General features: G+C 43.2%; 1 protein-coding gene across 1 annotated transcript in view; it reads left to right on the top strand.

The window, feature by feature from the left end:
* The window catches only part of LOC127441602 (hepatocyte growth factor activator-like), a 30,267-nt gene extending 17,727 nt beyond the window's left edge, over positions 1–12,540 (top strand). The window contains exons 10-14 of the mRNA XM_051699201.1: positions 7,841–8,081; positions 8,987–9,126; positions 10,638–10,778; positions 11,742–11,884; positions 12,021–12,540. Of these exons, the coding sequence (XP_051555161.1) occupies positions 7,841–8,081; positions 8,987–9,126; positions 10,638–10,778; positions 11,742–11,884; positions 12,021–12,227 (872 nt within the window). The 3' untranslated portion in view covers positions 12,228–12,540. The remainder of the gene's footprint in view (positions 1–7,840; positions 8,082–8,986; positions 9,127–10,637; positions 10,779–11,741; positions 11,885–12,020) is intronic.
* Positions 12,541–18,152: the final 5,612 nt, after the last annotated feature.

The following is an 18,152-nucleotide window of genomic DNA, read 5'->3' as shown; positions in this document are numbered from 1 at the left end:
TGCCTGGGAGTGGGAACAGGACGAGGGGAGGAGAGGGGGAGGGGGACAATAGAGAGAGAGAGAGAGAGAGGAGGAAGCAGAGAGGAGAGAGAGAAGAGAGAGCGAGACAGGCTTGCCGGCCCCGTACACGCCGTTGACTGACCTTCAGCTCGCTGTCTTGTTTCCGTCTGCGATACTGGGCACTGGATCCCTCAGCTGTCCCTTTCGGTTGCTGGTTGACGCAGAGCTCCAGCGCCAGCGGATGAGCACTCCCTCGGCATCGCGATCCTCAGTCAGCGGCGAGGACTCCTTGACTGCGCGTCCTTCCTCCTTCCGAGGTTTCGGCACCAGTGTAACAATTATGGAAACGAGGAAGCTGGGGCCGGCTTCACAAAACACGTAGACATTTATTGTTGCACTTTTCAGTCGCACACAATAAGGTCGCTTTTCAGCAGTACACAAAAGGTTTACTTTTTAGCAACACCACATTGACATGCAGATACACACAGACAGCTTCATGCATCTCTCTCTCTCTCTCAGCTGCCACTGTCTCCTCTCCTCAAATACTCCTGCTGCCTCTCACTGGAACGTGCACACAGATGGAGCTCATTCACCACTTATCTTCCTGGCCTCACTCTGCCCAGACGCCGCTCAGTCCTGCCCTGCTCACCACACAGATGTAGGCAGATTATCCAAGTGTATCTGTCTACATCCTGCAAGACTACATGGAACATCCACTTTACAACACGTCCACTACACATAACGCCCCCTTGGACCATAAAGTGATTCTGTTGGCTACAAGAACTTTTAAAATCCTACGCAATTGGGTTTGATGGTGGCTTTTGAAAGCCCCGGACCGAATTCCAGTCATGAACTGCCAACCGACAGCGCCTGTATATCACCAACCCGTTTGACTGAGGCGAGAGCCAACAGCAGTGCAGTCTTAAAAGAGAGCACACATAAGTCAATGGATTCCAATGGTTCGACCGGGGGGTGGGGGGGGGGCTTGTGAGCACCCTCAGCTCCAGATTTAAGTCCCATGATGGAACTGTAGCAGGGCGAGGAGGGTTCAAGTGCCTCGCTCCCCTAAGGAACTTTATGATCGGATCATGTCTACCTATAGAGGAGCCAGCCTCTGGGGCATGAAATGCAGAGATGGTCACTACATAGACCTTAAGCGTTGATGGAGTAAGACCTGCATCCAACCGCTCTTGAAGGAATTTAAGGATCTCCGTTATGGAGCAATTCACTGGGTCTTTGCTGCATGAAGAGCACCAATCCGCAAACACACAGCATTTTAGTGCATAGAGGCATCTTGTAGACAGTGCTCTAGCCTGCAAAATGGTGTTCATTACAGACTGAGCCAATTCGGGCTTGTTCGCTGTGCTCCTCTCTGCGGAAGCAAACAGGTCGACTTCCACTTTGCCGAACATTTCTCAAATACTCAGAACCGTCTGAGGATGAAGTCTCCATTCCCTCGCCATTGGTTCCTGGCGCGACAGCATGTCTGCTCCGCAGTTCATATGGCCGGGAACATATGTTGCATGCAGGGAGAGGAGATGGCGCGTGCTCCACATGAGGAGGCGTTGCACCAGGCTCATCATTGGTAGCAATTGAGTTGCCGCCTTGGCGATTTATGTATGCTACCACTGACATATTGTCTTACCGAATCAGAAACGGAAAGCTTTCACAGCTAAGAAGATGGCTAGCATTTCCGAGCAGTTGATGTGCTATGCCTGTTTCACACCTGTCCAAGTTCCGAAAGCTGGGCGTCCATCGCACAGCGTGCCCCAACTCATGTTGGACGCATCCGTGGTCACCACTTTTCATCTGAAAACCTGACCCAGCATCATATCCTGCTGGTAAAGGTTTGGAGCTGGCCATGGTGTTAGAGCAGCTAGGCAACGGCGAGTCACAGTGACATGCACGCACCCCCGATGCCAGGGTGACTTGGCACATGTTTGAGCCAGCACTGGAGAGGTCTCGTGTAAAAGACCTAACACCTAGCATTTTCTGAGAAGACTTCTGTGGAAATGCTTTCCCCAGTCTGAACTGAGATAGACACTGGTGAATGGTCTAGATGTGCTCGCTTGTGAGGTGTGCACGCATGAACACTCAAATAGGAGATTTGTTGGCTTGGAGAAAGTGTGCTTTTTGGCCAGTTGACATTGAGACCCAGGCTGCTCAAATGGTAAAATATGAAGTCAAGCTCGCATAGCACAGCCTCAGATCAGGCCAGTAATAGCCAATCATTCGAGGTAATTCAGAATGCGCACACCGTTTATCTTCAAAGGGGCGAACACCACATCGACACATTTCATGAACGTGCACGGTGCCAGAGACAATCCAAAGGGAAGGACTTGGAAATGATATGTCATCCCTTTGAACGCAAATCTCAAGAACAGCCTGTGATGCAGTACAATTCGGATATGAAAGTACGTATCCTTTAGATCTACAACCTCAATTCCGAAAAAGTTGAGACAGTATGAAAAATGCTAATAAAAACAAAAAGTAGTGATTTGTAAATTATATTCACCCTTTGCTATATTGAAAGCACTACAACTAAACATTATATGATATTTTACCTTGTGAATTTCATTTTCAGTTTTTTCGAAAATGTACAGTAATTTCAAATCAGATGATTGCAACATGTCCAAAAAAGTTGGAACAGTCGAATGTTTACCATGGTGAAACATCACCATTTCTTCGAATAACACTTATTAAGCATTTGGGCACTGAAGACACAAGTTTGTTAAGTTTAGAAAGTGGAATTTCCCCCCATTCATCCATTATGCAGGTCTTCAGCTGCACAATTATACGGGGTCTTCATTGCCGTATGGTGTGCTTCATAATGCGCCACACATTCTCATTTGGAGACGGGTCAGGACTGCAGGCAGGCCAATCTTTTAATCCGGGCTGTTTGTGGTTTGGTGTTGTCCTGGGTGAAAATGCAGGGACGTCCCTGGAAAAGATGTGCTGGATGGCAGTATATGTTGCTCCAAAATTTTTACATATCTGTCTGCATTAATGGTGCCCTCACAGATGTGCAAGTTACCCATGCCATTGGCACTGACATGCCCCTTACCCATACAGACACTGGCTTTTGGACCTGACGCTGATAACAGCTTGGATGGTCCATTTCCACTTTGGCCCGTAAAATATGACGGCTGTGTTTTTCAAAACACAATTTGAAAAGTGGACTTGTCGGACCCAAAAAACATGGTTCCACTGTTCTACTTTCCATTTAAGATGAGTCGGAGCCCAGAGAAGTCGGTGGCGCTTCTGGACAGTGTTGATGTATAGCTTCTGCTTTGCATGTTAAAGTCATAACTTGTATCTGTGGATGCAGCGGCGAGTGGTGTTGACTAACAAAGGTTTACTAAAGTAATCCCAAACCCATGTTCATAATATCCATTACAGATAAATGATGTTTTTTTAAGACAGTGATGTCTTAGGGATCAGAGATCACGCACATTAAAAAGTGGTTTTCGTCTTGCCCTTTACGCACCAAGACTGACCATATTCCTTGAATCTTTTAACTATATTGTGCACTGTAGAGGGTGGAATGCCCAAAATCCTTCCAATTTGTCTTTGGGAAACATTGTTCTCAAAGTGCTGGATTATTTGCTGAAGCATCTGTTTGGCAAATTGACAAATCTCGAATAATCCTTGATCTTGAAGGACTAGACTATTTTTGGAGGCTCCTTATATACTATGACATGATTGCCTCACCTGTTTAACATCTCCTGTTTCACATCACCTTGTTATTTCAACTTGTCAAATTGTTATTAGTCTTAAACTGTCCCTGTCTCAACTTTTTTGGAGCGTGTTGCAATCATCTAATTTGAAATGACTGTACATTTTCAAAAAATCTATGTAATTCCCAAGGTTAAACTTCATATAATGTATAGTTGTAGTGCTTTCAATATAGCAAAGGATGAATATAATTTACAAATCACTACTTTTTGTTTTTATTAGCATTTTCATTACTGTCCCAACTTTTTTTGAATTGGGGTTATATTGACGCAAGCCAGTCCTGTGGGCAGATGTGCAATAAGATCTGTTTCTGAGGGTACGTTTACACTACAACGATGTACTAAAAACGGAAACGTTTTTCCTTTGCGTTTTTGAAAAGTTCCGCGTACAGACGACAACGTTGTCAAAACGATCCCCATTCACACGGATACGTGAAAACGACTAAAAGCGCTGTATTATGCATGCCAGGCCAGTAGTTGGTGACGTCACTTTGTAAAGAAACACTATGCGCCTGCGCACATAAGCATTCTTCCACAGAGCGGTAAATACAAACAATGAAGATTGCGAAAGTATCGAGTAATTTTGTCTGGACGGACGATGAGGTTGCTTTATTACTACAATTACTTTTCTGGAGAAGCGTCAATAAACTCAAAATCTTGAGGAGCACAAACACAGTCCTGTAGTCCGCCACTGTTGTTTTGAAGTACTCACGCGCATGCATATAGACTGAACTCTCAAGATTATTCAATAAACTCTGCTCATTTCTTTATTTCCTCCCTTCTTCAGTATTCCCCCTGCTGACTCTTGGGCTGGCAGGAGAGTAAGTTAACATAACAAGCTGTTGATGTTGACTGGCTTTGGATATCAGACAGAACTCTGATATATGGATATCTTCTGATGGAGAGAGATGTCTTGTGTACACTGGATCTAACATGCATTTTCACTGCCTCATGTTTTCATATTCTAAGCATATCATTGAATACTGTACATGGCATCACATCTCTGTCTATAGGCTATATACATAAGCAGTGGGTGAAAGAATTGCAGGGTAAAGGTACATCAAATACAATTAAGTAAATAAATAAATAACATTTAAATTACAAATACATTTTTCCCATCTGAATCCATACATTAATTTCAAGATTTTCAAATTGCAGGTTCTGCCTACTGTACAGTGTTCACACTCCATACAAAACACTCCAAATGAATAAATTGTTGATTATTGTTATTTGCACAGACACCAGTATTCATATTGATTATTATATATCTCAAATTAATGCCTATAAATCCATCATTCTTTATATAACACGTAATACACCTGCGCATGATGTCATCATTTTCACAAATTCACTTTTTTGTATGTTTACACGGAGACGATTTTTCAAAAACCCGTTTTCAAAAGTTTGCGTTTTCAGGCCCCAAAACGCCGTTGTCATGTAAACGAACAGCCAATACGCATAAAAAGTTTCAGTTTTTAGTTGAAAACGTTGTCCTGTAAACGGCCCCTGAGTTAACATTTTGAATGGGTGTTTTGCAAGCGTGCTGTTCAAGTGTCTCAGATCTATAATCGGCCGAAGCCCGCCGCCTTTCTTCGGAAAAAAATTTAACAGCTGTAAAACCCTTTGTTGGTATGGCAGCTCAGAACAATCTCTATCGCATCTTTTGTGAGATTGTGAATTTCTGCACGTAATACAGGCACATCCTATGATGGAAGGTCTGCCTGCGAATTGGATTGAATACCCATGTTCAATCATTTTTAGCACCCAATCTGACATGCCCGTTATATTTGACCCTAATTGCGCCACTCACCTTTGGGAAGTGGTTGTGCACAGTGTGTGAAGCGGGGAATCAAGGCAAATTCTCAAGAATGGCCTGAGCCTAAGTTAATAAGTACACTAAAGTATGGTTTATGAGCATGCAAACATAAGAGAGAGAATTGTTTGTATGTGATCGTTATGAACAGAAACCAAAGAGGGCTCAATTCAAATGTCACAGATTCAGATAGGCTGGAGGCCACCGTCTTTCTGCATTTTGATGAGAAAATAATGGCTGTGATATTCTCTCTGCACTGTACGGGGAACAACCCCTGTTGCATCTCTCACAATAAGATTTACTACCTTGGAGAGCAGAATGGGCATGTCCTGTACTGTAACATGGAGGATAGAATGCTGTTGAAGCGAGGAGGCCGCGTTGCGAACTGGAATGTATAACCACACACTTAGAAATGCTTGATAACACGCACCACGTGACCGTGTAATGCGCCGGTGGATGGCAGCCATTTAGATGGGAGCATTTTGTGTGGAGTGTGGGTTGATTTTTCTCTGAGATGCCCGGAAGCGCACAACGCGATCGCAAAACGTGCGAGTGGGCGCAGATAACGGGAACAGATAGCTCCCGCTTATCAGACGGGAACTCACTCAGACCGTGTCACGCATCCGTACACAGTGCTTATAGTGTTAAGGCTCGAGCAAGCTAACAATAGACACCAATCACCCATGGTTATCATGGCGAGTGAGTTCGGTTGGAGAGGAAGAAAGAGCTTTTTCAGCCTTCAGTGCAGGTCAAGCAGCCACTATGAGGTACGTGTGCTATTCAAGCAATGCAAGGAAGCACTGCAATAAAAACTGACTTGTTCCTGGTGAGAATAGCGGGGAAGGGCAATAATAGAATACATAATAGAAAAGGCAGCAGCTCTAGATTCCTATAAACGCTATACTTCCAGGGGGATTCTTCACGTTGGTGACTGACAGCACTATTTTTGTCACTGTACAAAGATGATAAAACATGCCTGAGGACAGCAGAACCTCCGATCTGGGCGCTCGCAGAGTAGGGCACACGCCAGTTCTCAGTAAGCTCCATGTGAACCTCAGGGAAGAATGACACTGCTTTACGAACCTCTGTCTTTTGACTACGGATGGTGTGCAGGAATCCTTCATTCAGACGAGAATTTTCCAGCTCGACAAGAGGCAACCACTCAAGGCCGAGCTCCTCGACCACCCGCGTAATAATGTGGAGTAACTCGTATCAATGGCCAGTGTGCACTCCTCATCCTCACTGGGTGGAGGGGCTGCAACATCCTCCATGGACCATTCTCTGATGCTGCGAGGGACATGACATCATTATCATTGTCAGACCCGCTGAATACGACAACACCATGCTCATTCATAGAGGGCCGGAGGTCGTCACGTGCGTACTGCACTGGCGAAGACGCTGCGTGGGAAGATCAAGGGGCTCATGGGGCTTGTGCCAGCCTGAGATCCTCCTCGGGTTCTTCCATCTCTACCTCACGGCCCTGCCATTTTTCCTCATTTGGTCCCTCGAGACTTGGACGGAATATGACATATATACACATATATATATCAAAGGATACAGCTCTTGCCTGGATGCTGTGGGAAGCGAGTAGATGTCTCGCTGAGCGAAGAACCCGATCCGGCGGAGGGGTGGAACACTAAAGGGGGTGGGTGAATCTCAGCTGAGAGTCAGGCAAAGAATGTGCTGATGCATCTGCAGGGAATCCCGTCCACTGATGGGTGTCCGTTGATGGCAAAGAGAGAGTTGATCCAGATGCGTAGTCAAGACGAGACAATGTCAGTCTTGAAGGAAGAAAATTCTGAAGAAATGGCGTTTGAGCGCCAGCTTATATAGGCCAAATGCGCGCCTAAAAGGGCGGGGCTCAAACACCTTTGCCAATCATAAGATTGCCAGTATGATAAAAGGGCTTCAACTAGGTTGTGGAAAAGGAATTCCCCATAGCATTCAAATGCAATGTCGAGTGAATTGAATCGATAGGGAACTTTGAATTTGTGGTATATTTAATGATTTTACAAACTTTTCATTTTTTAAAATCTTTGTGTTCATGGTTAGGTTTAGAATTATGGATAGGTGTAGGTGCAGGGTTGCTGCGGGACTCCAAATAAACAAAACAAACATGAATGAATGAGGCATCCAACTGTTCCAAGACTTCAGGATTTCGCTGTTTTGTTTTTTTGGAGGGGATGTAACTTGCAGTGGGTGTGCCTTGTAGTGGGTGTGTCTTGTAGTAGTCTTGCAGGACGCAGACAGACACATCTCCAAGTTATCTGAATCTTTCTCTGTATTCTCTTAGCCACCCGGAAAGGCCCTGACGTACCCCCACCACTGCGCCCATCCCGCTCTCCTGGCAGGACACCAGTGTGTGGTAAGAGGCATGAGAAGCGGGAGATTCGAGGGCGTATCCTTGGAGGGACATCTGCACTCCCCGGCACTCACCCCTGGATGGCAGCATTGTACATCGGTGAAGAGTTCTGTGCGGGCAGCCTGGTTTCCTCCTGCTGGGTCGTGTCAGCGGCTCACTGCTTTTTGCGCAAGTATGTGTGAGTGTAATATTAAAATACAGTACTGTGCAAAAGTCTTAGGCACATAAGATGTTTCACAAAAACATTTGTCTTAAGATGGTTATTTATATCTTCAGGTTTAGTGTGTCAATAGGAAATATAAATGTTAGACTACCAAACATTACTTTTGCAAATAGAAAAGATAAGAATAGAAGAACAGGGAGCCCTGCAACAGATGTCATGGCCCCCACAAAGCCCCCCACTGAACATCGTGTCAGTCTGATATTACATAAAGAGGCAGAAGCAATTGAGACAGCCTAAATAGATAGAAGAACTGTGGCGAATTCTCCAAGAAGCTTGGAAACTCCTATCTGCCAACAACCAAGAAAAACTGTGTCCAGGTGTACCTAGGAGAATTGGTGCTGTTTTAAATGCGAAGGTGGTCACACTGAATATTGATTTAGCTTTTTTATGTTTACTGGACTTTGTATGACATTAAGTGATAAATGAAAACTATTTATGTCATTATTTTTGAAGACATCCTCACTATGCAATATTAAGTGCCTAAAACTTTTGCACAGTACTGTAAATTATTATGAAATATGTGAAATTATTCATCTTGCGTTTGCTGCAGGATTTAGAATAGCTAAAAAATTATGTTATAAAATGATGGTTAAAAATTAAATAAAAGTACATTTCTATTTAGACTTCAACAAATGAAAACATACTTTATGAACTTAATTGTAACAGTACAGCTAAACTTCAAATTTAGACTTTTAATACAATTTTGTTTTTTAACTAAACTTTAATATTAATTTATCTTTATGATTTTTGCATAAATGCATATTTATAAAATTATATTTATAAATGTATTTCAACTTTTTTATTATTTTAACGGCATACAACTATGTAAATAACTGTAAAACTCTCTTTTTCAGTCCATTATTGTCACAGATTCGAGTTGTTCTCGGCCAACATTCCTTTAACGACACAGGCCCGAACACCAGGACGTTTGGTGTTGAGAAGTACGTTTTGTACCACCGTTATACTCAGTACCAGCCAACTTTAAATGATATCGGTGGGTTTTGACTCCAAACACTTGAACATCATTGCAAACTGGAAAGTTTATATCATCTACAGACCCTCCTGGACAGAACAGCTGGACAGAAAAGAGTGCAGGGGGCATGCGTTTTTAAAAGTTTCAAACTACATTAAAGGGATAGTTCACCCCAAAATGAAAATTCTCTCATCATTTACCCACCCTCATGCCATCCTTCTTCAGCAGAACACAAATTTAGATTTTTAGAAAAATATCTCAGCTCTGTTGGTCCTCACAATGCAAGTGAATGGTGACTAGAAATTTTGAAGGTCATAAAGGCAGCATAAAATGTATCCATACGACTCCAGTTGTTAAATCTATATCTTTTTAAGTGATATGATAGGTGTGGGAGAAAAACACATTCATATTTAATTCCTTTTTACTATAAATTTCCATTTTCAACCAGCCATCCTATGCATGTTCATGAGAGGACAGAGTTCTTTTCAACTTCTTTTGTTTTTTTGGCGATTTGCATTCTTCGTGCATATCAGCACCTACTGGTCTGGAGGAGAAAGAAAAGAAAGAAAGGTGGGATAAAGGAAAGAAAAATAATAAATGAATCATATTTGCACAACAGCCCAGTAGGTGGCGATATGCACGAAGAATGCGAATCACCACAAAGCAAAAGAAGAACTCTGTCCTCTCTTGAACCTGCATAGGAGAGCTGCTAGAAAGTGGAGATTTATAGTAAAAAAATATTACTTATATCGATTTGTTTTTCACCCACACCTATCATATTTCTTCAGAAGACATGCATTAAACCACTGGAGTCATATGGATTACTTTTATGCTGCCTTTATGTGTTTTTATAGCTTCAAATTTCTGGCCACCATTCACTTGCATTGTATGGACCTACAGAACTGAAATACTCTTCATTTGTGTTCTACTGAAAAAAGAAAGTCATACACATCTGGGATTGCATGAGAGTAAATGATGAGAGAATTTTCATTTTTGGGTGAACTATCCCTTTAAGTCTACCTCAAACTGACTGATGTATTCAATTGTAAAATGGATTGCTGTGGACTGTAGGCCAGTGATAGGCTTATGGCCAACAATATGTAAGTTCGTCTGCAACAATAGTGTGATACCTTTGAACTATTAGAATTTTTATATTTATCATTATTTTGATTATTATATATAAATTATCTTTATTTGGGGGCCATTTTCAGCAATTATTGATATATGTGATTAAATTCGATTGATTAATCTGCATATCTTGAAATTAATTTGATTACAAATTTTAATCGATTGATAGCCCAATATTTATTTATTTGTATTTTTTTATCTGATTGCCTAGACAAGCAGCACACCTGGAGACCTTTGCGTGTATGAATGTTTTGGAACCGCGTTTACACCTGCATTTGCCGCTGACCACTTGTAATTGAATCGTCCGAAATAGATGGTAACAGCGGGTGTAAACAGGGTCTAAGTGTTTGTGTTCTGTTATGTGTGTGCATGTGAGTAGTGAGTAATAAAAGTTGTTTTTATAGTCTTAGTGAAGCTAAAGAAGGCAAATGGACGCTGTGCTCAGAAAACACAGTTCATCCGGCCGATCTGTCTGCCAGGGAAAGACACAGTGTTCCCAGATCATTCCTGCTGTAAAATCACAGGATGGGGACATATGCATGAGAGTGAGTACACACACACACATAAACACACACACAGATTTTAGTCAGCTCTGTTTGTCCATTTAATGCAAGTGAATTGTGACCTGAACTTTGAAGCACAAAAAAGCACATAAAGGCAGCATAAAAGTAATCCAGTGGTTAAATCCATGTCTTCAGAAGTGTTGTGATAAGTGTGGGTGAAAAACAGATCAATATTTAAGTCCTTTTTACTATAAATCCCCATTTCACATTCTTCTTCTTGTGTTTATGCTGATTTGCATTCTTCGTGCATATCGCCACCTACTGGGCAGGGAGAAGTTTTAGTTAAAAAGGACTTAAATATTGATCTGTTTCTCAAGGACACCTATCATATCAATTCAGAAGATATGGATTAAACCACTGGAGTCGTATGGATTACTTTTATGCTGCCATTATTTGCTTTTTTGTGCTTCAAAGTTCTGGTCACCATTCACTTGCATTGTATGGACCTAAAGAGATGAGATATTTTTTCTAAAAATATTCATTTGAATAAATGCTGAGTAAATAATGAGAGAATTTAAATTCTTGGGTGAACTATCCCTGTAACACATACTGTATAATGTTTACATCTTGTGTCTATACTTTCGAAACAATTTGTATTTTAACATTTATGAACTGGCCCCATTCACTTCCATGAAGCCACTTACTGTAAGCATGATTTTTGCTTTTTTTTTTTCTCAAAAAAATGAGGGACGAGTCAAAAGTATTAATTTGTATTAATCTACTACATTATGCCACAAATTATGTCGATTCAGCTTTACTTGTATTGAATCTGGAACATTCCACTTATTGTTTTTTTGTTTGTTTTTTCCAGGAGGGTGGGTTTTGCAACAGAGCTACTATGTAATAATGAGTCTAAAAATGTATCACTCTCTGCACAGAATGTGAATTTAACTTGTGTGTGTGTGTGTGTGTGTGTGTGTGTGTGTGTGTGTGTGTGTGTTCAAGAGGCAAACTCATATTCTCACCTGCAAGAGGGTGTTGTGAAGATTATTCCGTTTGAGCGCTGTTCATCTCCAGAGGTTTATGGAGCAAACGTCAGGTCTGGCATGCTGTGTGCAGGAAGTGACTCCTGTGTGGACGCCTGCCAGGTAAGATGATTTGAATACATTGGATAGCAAATATTGTTGGCTAATAACTGTGGCCTCTAACTGTGGTGTGTGTGTGTGTGTGTGTGTGTGTGTGTGTGTGTGTGTGTGTGTGTGTGTGTGTGTGTGTTGTGTACAGGGAGACTCCGGTGGTCCTTTAGCGTGTGAGTGTGATGGTGTGAGTTTCCTCTACGGCATCATCAGCTGGGGGGACGGATGTGGACGAACAGGGAAACCGGGCGTCTACACTCTAGTGCCCAAATATTCTGACTGGATAAACAGCATCCTTAAATCACACAGAAGAAACACATCACCAAACACTTTGGCTAATAGAACACAGACATAACATTGTGTTGGGAAGCAATGCCAAAGATAACCTGAAGACAACCTGATAACCTGTGAATATTTTATTAGTGTATTCGGTAACACTTGACATTACAGTGTTCTGTGTAATTAGTGTGTAAGTACTGAGAAATACTATGAACATGAACTTAATATGTAATTATTTTGTGCAGCTGCTTGTAGTTACATTTGTATTGCAATTGTATTTATATTAACATGCAATATTTGTGACATGTACACTGTAATGTGAAATATTATCATGTGTTATTTTTTTATTATTATTATTTGCATTTCAATAAATTATGATTTTTACATTTTTGGGGGGTGAAGAATACTGTGATGTAACTGTATCTTTTAATTATTTTAAATCTTCTATGCATGCTTAATGAAAACATAAAAAAAAATTGAAATATGTTTTAGATGGTTTGGGTGAATGTCACATTCATTATTCATGAATGCAGCTTTACAGACATTATGATTTTAATGACAATTACACACACACACACACACACACACAAAAAAAAAAAAAAAAAAAACTTTGTGCCTATTTTTAAGATTTACGCATTTCAATTTTATAACAAATTTCTATCAAACTGAATTGTGTAATCTTTGACAAAACTAAATTAATAAAACTTACAATATTATTATTTTTTATTTAATTTTGTTAAAGATTACACAATTAAATTTGATGGAAATTTGTTATGAAATTTAAATGTGTAAATCTTAAAAGTATTTTTGTGTGTAAGAACATTTTCTCCTCAATTATCTTGCATAAAATAATGAAGTGTTATTCAAAACGTTAAGTATTTTTACACCCTCATAGTATTGTAACAATGGCTGGCAAGGCAATGACAGGCAGACGATGAAGACGATGATGTGTGCTGAACCCAAGTGCAGTTTTATTAACAATAGTGAGATCCAATAAACCCTAACTATAAACGTGAACAAAACAAAACATAAACATCTTGACTTGACTTGGAAACAACGTTACATTAATAAACAATACCTGACAATGGACAATGGCAAACATGAGGCTTAAACACATGGACAAGGGTAACAAGACAAACAAGTTAACCAATGAAAAGACAGAACTGATAACAAGATTACTAGACAATAAACCAATGAAAACAAGACACATGAACATGAAAGGAAACATGAAATCACATGACCAGGTGACCACATGACATGAAACAGGAACTAGATTTTCAAAATAAAAAGTCATGAAAAACATGAACCAACAGAATAATCATGACATATCCCCCCCACTAGGGGCGGCTTCCGACACCCCAACACATGAACAAAGACATTAAACATGGCATAATCCCAAAGTTCTGAAGGGAGCTGGTGGGGGGGGTGTTCTTGAGGCGTGGCTTGGCAAAACAGGGCGTGGAGCATGGGATCAGGGCAACATCTGTGGAAGGTGGAGCCATGAGAGAATCGAGGGGTGGAGCCTTGAGAGACTTGAGGAGCAGAGCCATGGAAGGCGGAGCCGTGAGAGACTTGAAGGGCAACACCAGGGAATTTGGTACCTGGAGAGTAGTCGAAGACTTGAAGAGCCATGGTGGAGCCAAGGTGGTGCTGGAGGCTCGGAGGAGCAAGGCGGAGCTGGGGGATCGGAAGACTGAGGTGGAGCCAGTGGGACCGAGGACCAAGGCGGAGCCATAGTGAAGGAGGTCCCCGGTGGAGCTGACGGATCGAAGGGATGAGGCACAGCCAGAGGATCGGAGAGCCAAGGCAGAGCCAGGTGACCGACAGACCAAGGAGGAGCCGGAGGGACGAGGGACCCCGGCAAAGCCGACAGGCTGAAGGACCGCAGTGGAGCCAAGGGAACGAAGAGCTGAGGCAATGTTGAGGGACCGACAGGCCAATGCGGAGTCCAGGGCTCGGAGGGTCCAGGCGGGGTCGGAGGGTTGAAAGTTCACCTTGCCTGCTCAGGAGAACTAAGGGTGGGTCCAAGGGTGGGAACCATCTCCAGGTCCAACTGCTCAGATGTGGCCATGACATGGCATGGAACAGAGTCAGGCGTGGCTGTGACGTGGCATGGAGCAGGCTCAGGCGTGGCTGTGACGTGGCATGGAGCAGGCTGAGGCATTGTTGTGAGGCATGATCATGTTTTCCGATATATATATTGATATTGTTACGAATCATGCCTCTGTAGTTCCTCCCACTCACCACCAGAGGGCTCCATCACCAAGGTATTGACTTTAACTCTCTGGACTCCATTTCCCATAATCCCCATACCGGGCACTGATTACCTGCTCACTTGTTTCTCATTAATTCAGCTATTTAAGACTCACTCTCACTCTCTTTTATTGCAAAGTCTTGTTTTGCCCTGGCTGAAATTTCTGAGCATTACCTGTGTTACTACCTTGCCTGTGTACAATCCTGGACTGTTTACCCTGTTTTGACCCATTGCTGCTTGCCTACTGTTACTGCTTTGTTTGCGTAGATATAACCTGTGATTGTCTGCCACCTGCCCTGACCTCTTGTCTGTTTATCTACTACTCTCTGGATTGCCTTGGATATTACTGTTGCTGTTGTTTGACCCCTGCCTTTCTGTATTACTATGTTTATTGTTATTAAAAGCTGCACATGGATCTCAACTCCGTCATTACATCATTACAGAAGACTTCGCCACAAACCGATCCAGTGGCTTTTTTCAACTAACCACTGAGGTCTCAACTCCTTCATCGAACCCAGCGGCACACCCAGCCTCATCTAGAACAATTCACTGCACCATGGATCTAGCAGCGTTCTTTGTTCAACTAAGCAAGGCGGACTTATCAATAAGGGAGTACTCACATTTTTTTTCCACCGTTGCCGCCCACACTGGTTTTGATGATGCCGCTCTGAAATCCATATACCGGATCAGACTCACAGCATGCCAGTGGAGGGAATTGCCAGACTCCGGAGACTACACGTGGGAGGTATATGTGAGGCTAGTACTCGACACACTTCCAAGTCAGCCACGCCTCAGCCTGCTCCATGCCATGTCACTGCCAAACCTCAGCCTGCTCCATGCCATGTCACAGCAATGCCTCAGCCTGCTCCATACCATGTCACAGTCAAACCTCAGCCTGCTCCATGCCATGTCACAGCCACGTCTGAGTCTGCTCCATGCCATGTCACAGCCACACCTCAGCTTGCTCTTTGCCATGTCACAGCCACGCCTCAGCCTTCTCCATGCCATGTCACAGCAACGCCTCAGCCTGCTCCATACCATGTCACAGCCAAACCTCAGCCTGCTCCATGCCATGTCACAGCCACGTCTGAGTCTGCTCCACGTCATGTTACAGCCATGTCTGAGTCTGTTCCACGCCATTTCACAGTCAAATCTGAGTCGGCCCCATGCCATGCCACAGTCCAGCCTTCTGCGACTCATTGCTCGAAGGCCTTCACGGCCCTTGTCTCCAAGTTTAATTATCCACCACTGATATTGGTATGTAGGGCCATGAAGACCCTTTCCCACAAATTGTCAGTGCCCACGCCTGCCACGGCCAATGAGCCGACGTCCACGCCTGCCACGGCCAACAAGCCGATGCCCACGCCTGCCACAGTCAATGAGCTAGAAGCCTCGTCCATCCCAGAGCCAACGTTGCCAGCCTCTTCCACCCCAGAGCCTGTGTTGCCTACTTCGGCTTTCGGGAGGAGGATTAGGAGAGGAAAGGCTTCAGTTACCAAGTCTCTGCCAGTGTTCAGGACCACAGAGGTTGTTTCCAAGTCTCTGCCAGTGTTCACAACCACAGAGGTCGTTTCCAAGTCTCTGCCAGTGTTCACAACCACAGAGGTCATTTCCAAGTCTCTGCTCATGTCCACGACCAGAGGTCACTCCCGAGACTCTGCTCCTGTTCACAACCACTGAGGTAATTTCCCAGTCATCCTGGACTCTTAGCCTCGAGCCTGCCATGGCTCTGCCTTCTACGGCTTTGCCCTTCAAGCCTGTCATGGCTCCGCCTTCAATGGCTTGCCCCTCGAGCCTCCCATGGCTCAGCTTCCCACGGCTCCACCTTCCATGGCTTCGTCCCTCGAATCTCCTATGGCTCCAACTTCCATGGCTCCAGTCTCTAGTCTGTGGTCACCACCCAGCTCTCCTGACCCTGTTTCAGCTTGGTGGCCATCAACCAGGCCTCCTGATCCAGTCCCTAACCTGAGGTGGCCTCCTGGGTCTTCTGGGTCTCCTGGCCATCCGCCTGATCTGATCTGGTGTTCTGGATCTCGTGGCTGTCTGCCTGATTTTCTCCGGTCCCCTTGGTCTCATGGCCGTCCGCCTGATCCACTCTGGTCTTCTAGGTCTCTTGGTCATCCACCTTATCTGCTCTGGTCCTCTGGGTTCCCTGGTCATCTGCATGATCTGCCCTGGTTTCCTTGGTCCCCTGGTCGTCTACCTGATCTGCCCTGGTTTCTTTGGATCCCGGCGTCGCTTGCCTCCTCGCTTCAGAAGCCGCTCGCAGCGGGGGGCTCTGTTATGAATCACGCCTCTGTAGTTCCTCCCGCTCACCACCAGAGGGCTCCATCACCCAGGTATTGACTTTAACTCTCTGGACTCCATTTCCCATAATCTCCGTACTTGGCACCTGCTCACCTGTTTCTCATTAATTCAGCTATTAAAGACTCACTCTCACTCTCTCTTATTGCGAAGTCTTGTTTTGCCCTAGCTGACATTTCTGAGCATTACCTGTGTTACTACCTTGCCTGTGTACGATCCTGGACTGTTTACCCTGTTTTGACCCATTGCTGCCTGCCTACTGTTACTGCTTTGTTTACGTGAACGTAACCTGTGATTGTCTCCCCCCCCCCATGATCAAGCCAAATCTATGCCCTTGTGTGTATGCTTAATACACATACACCTTAAAAAGTTCTTATTTAAATTGGAATCATTTAATAATATATTATTATTTTTATATTATATATGCTATATAATTTTTTTTAAGGCTTTAAAAATAGTTATTGAATTGTTTATTATAAATAATATTGCACAGGGATAGAATTACATGAAAAGTATTATTTTAAATGCTAAACCACTTCCAAATACTTATTTATCTTTTTGGTCAACTTTACATTTACACCGTTATTTAGCCTATGAAACCCAGACAACCCAGCTAATTATATAATTTTATGCAATAGTAATATATTTCTGTACACATTGTACAAATCAATCAAACCACAAAAGGACCCACAAACTACCGTACTCAGACCTCCTCCTGAGGTGGTCTGACTGCAGTTTGCTTTTGGGTCCTTTTAGGGGGATCTGAGACCACTTGGGTTGTTCACATATACTCTATATACCACTCTGAGAGTGCTTGGAATGCTCAAACGAACTAGGTGTGAAAACGGCCTATTGAAAAGGGAGTTGCAATTTGGTCTGTTTTGCACCCAAAACTGATTGTATCACTTCAGAAGACATTAATTAAACCATTCAAGTCCTATTAATTACCTTTATATTGCCTTTATGAGCTTTTTGGAGCATGGAAGTGTTGGACACCATTAACTTGATTTGAATGGATATATTCAAAATATCCTTCTCTTGGTCACGATTAGTGGTTTTCGCTCTCAGTGGGATGCATGGTAAGTTGCGCGTGGATCGCGGAGAGTAGCATGAGCCTCCACATGCTGCGAGTCTCTGCGGTGTCATGCACAATGAGCTTCGTGATTAAGATGCGCGGATTGACTGTCTCAGAAGTGGAGGCAACTGAGACTTGTCCTCCACCACCCGGATTGAGGTGAGTAACCATGCCACCACGAGGACCTACTAAGTAGTGGGAATTAGGCATTCCAAATTGGGGAGGAAAGGGGATACATTTTTTTTTTTTAAAGTGCACCGATATTCGATTGGATCATGAAATGGCAAATGTTCTTGGTTGTTGCGGGCTTATTCACACAGTGTTAAAGAAATATTCTGGGTTTAATACAACTATAAAAAAAATATATA

Source organism: Myxocyprinus asiaticus, chromosome 1 (genome assembly GCF_019703515.2).
Source record: "Myxocyprinus asiaticus isolate MX2 ecotype Aquarium Trade chromosome 1, UBuf_Myxa_2, whole genome shotgun sequence".
Classification (NCBI taxonomy): Eukaryota; Metazoa; Chordata; class Actinopteri; order Cypriniformes; family Catostomidae; genus Myxocyprinus; species Myxocyprinus asiaticus.
Note: the sequence above shows the minus strand (reverse complement) of the source record. Positions and strands in the feature narration are given on the sequence as shown.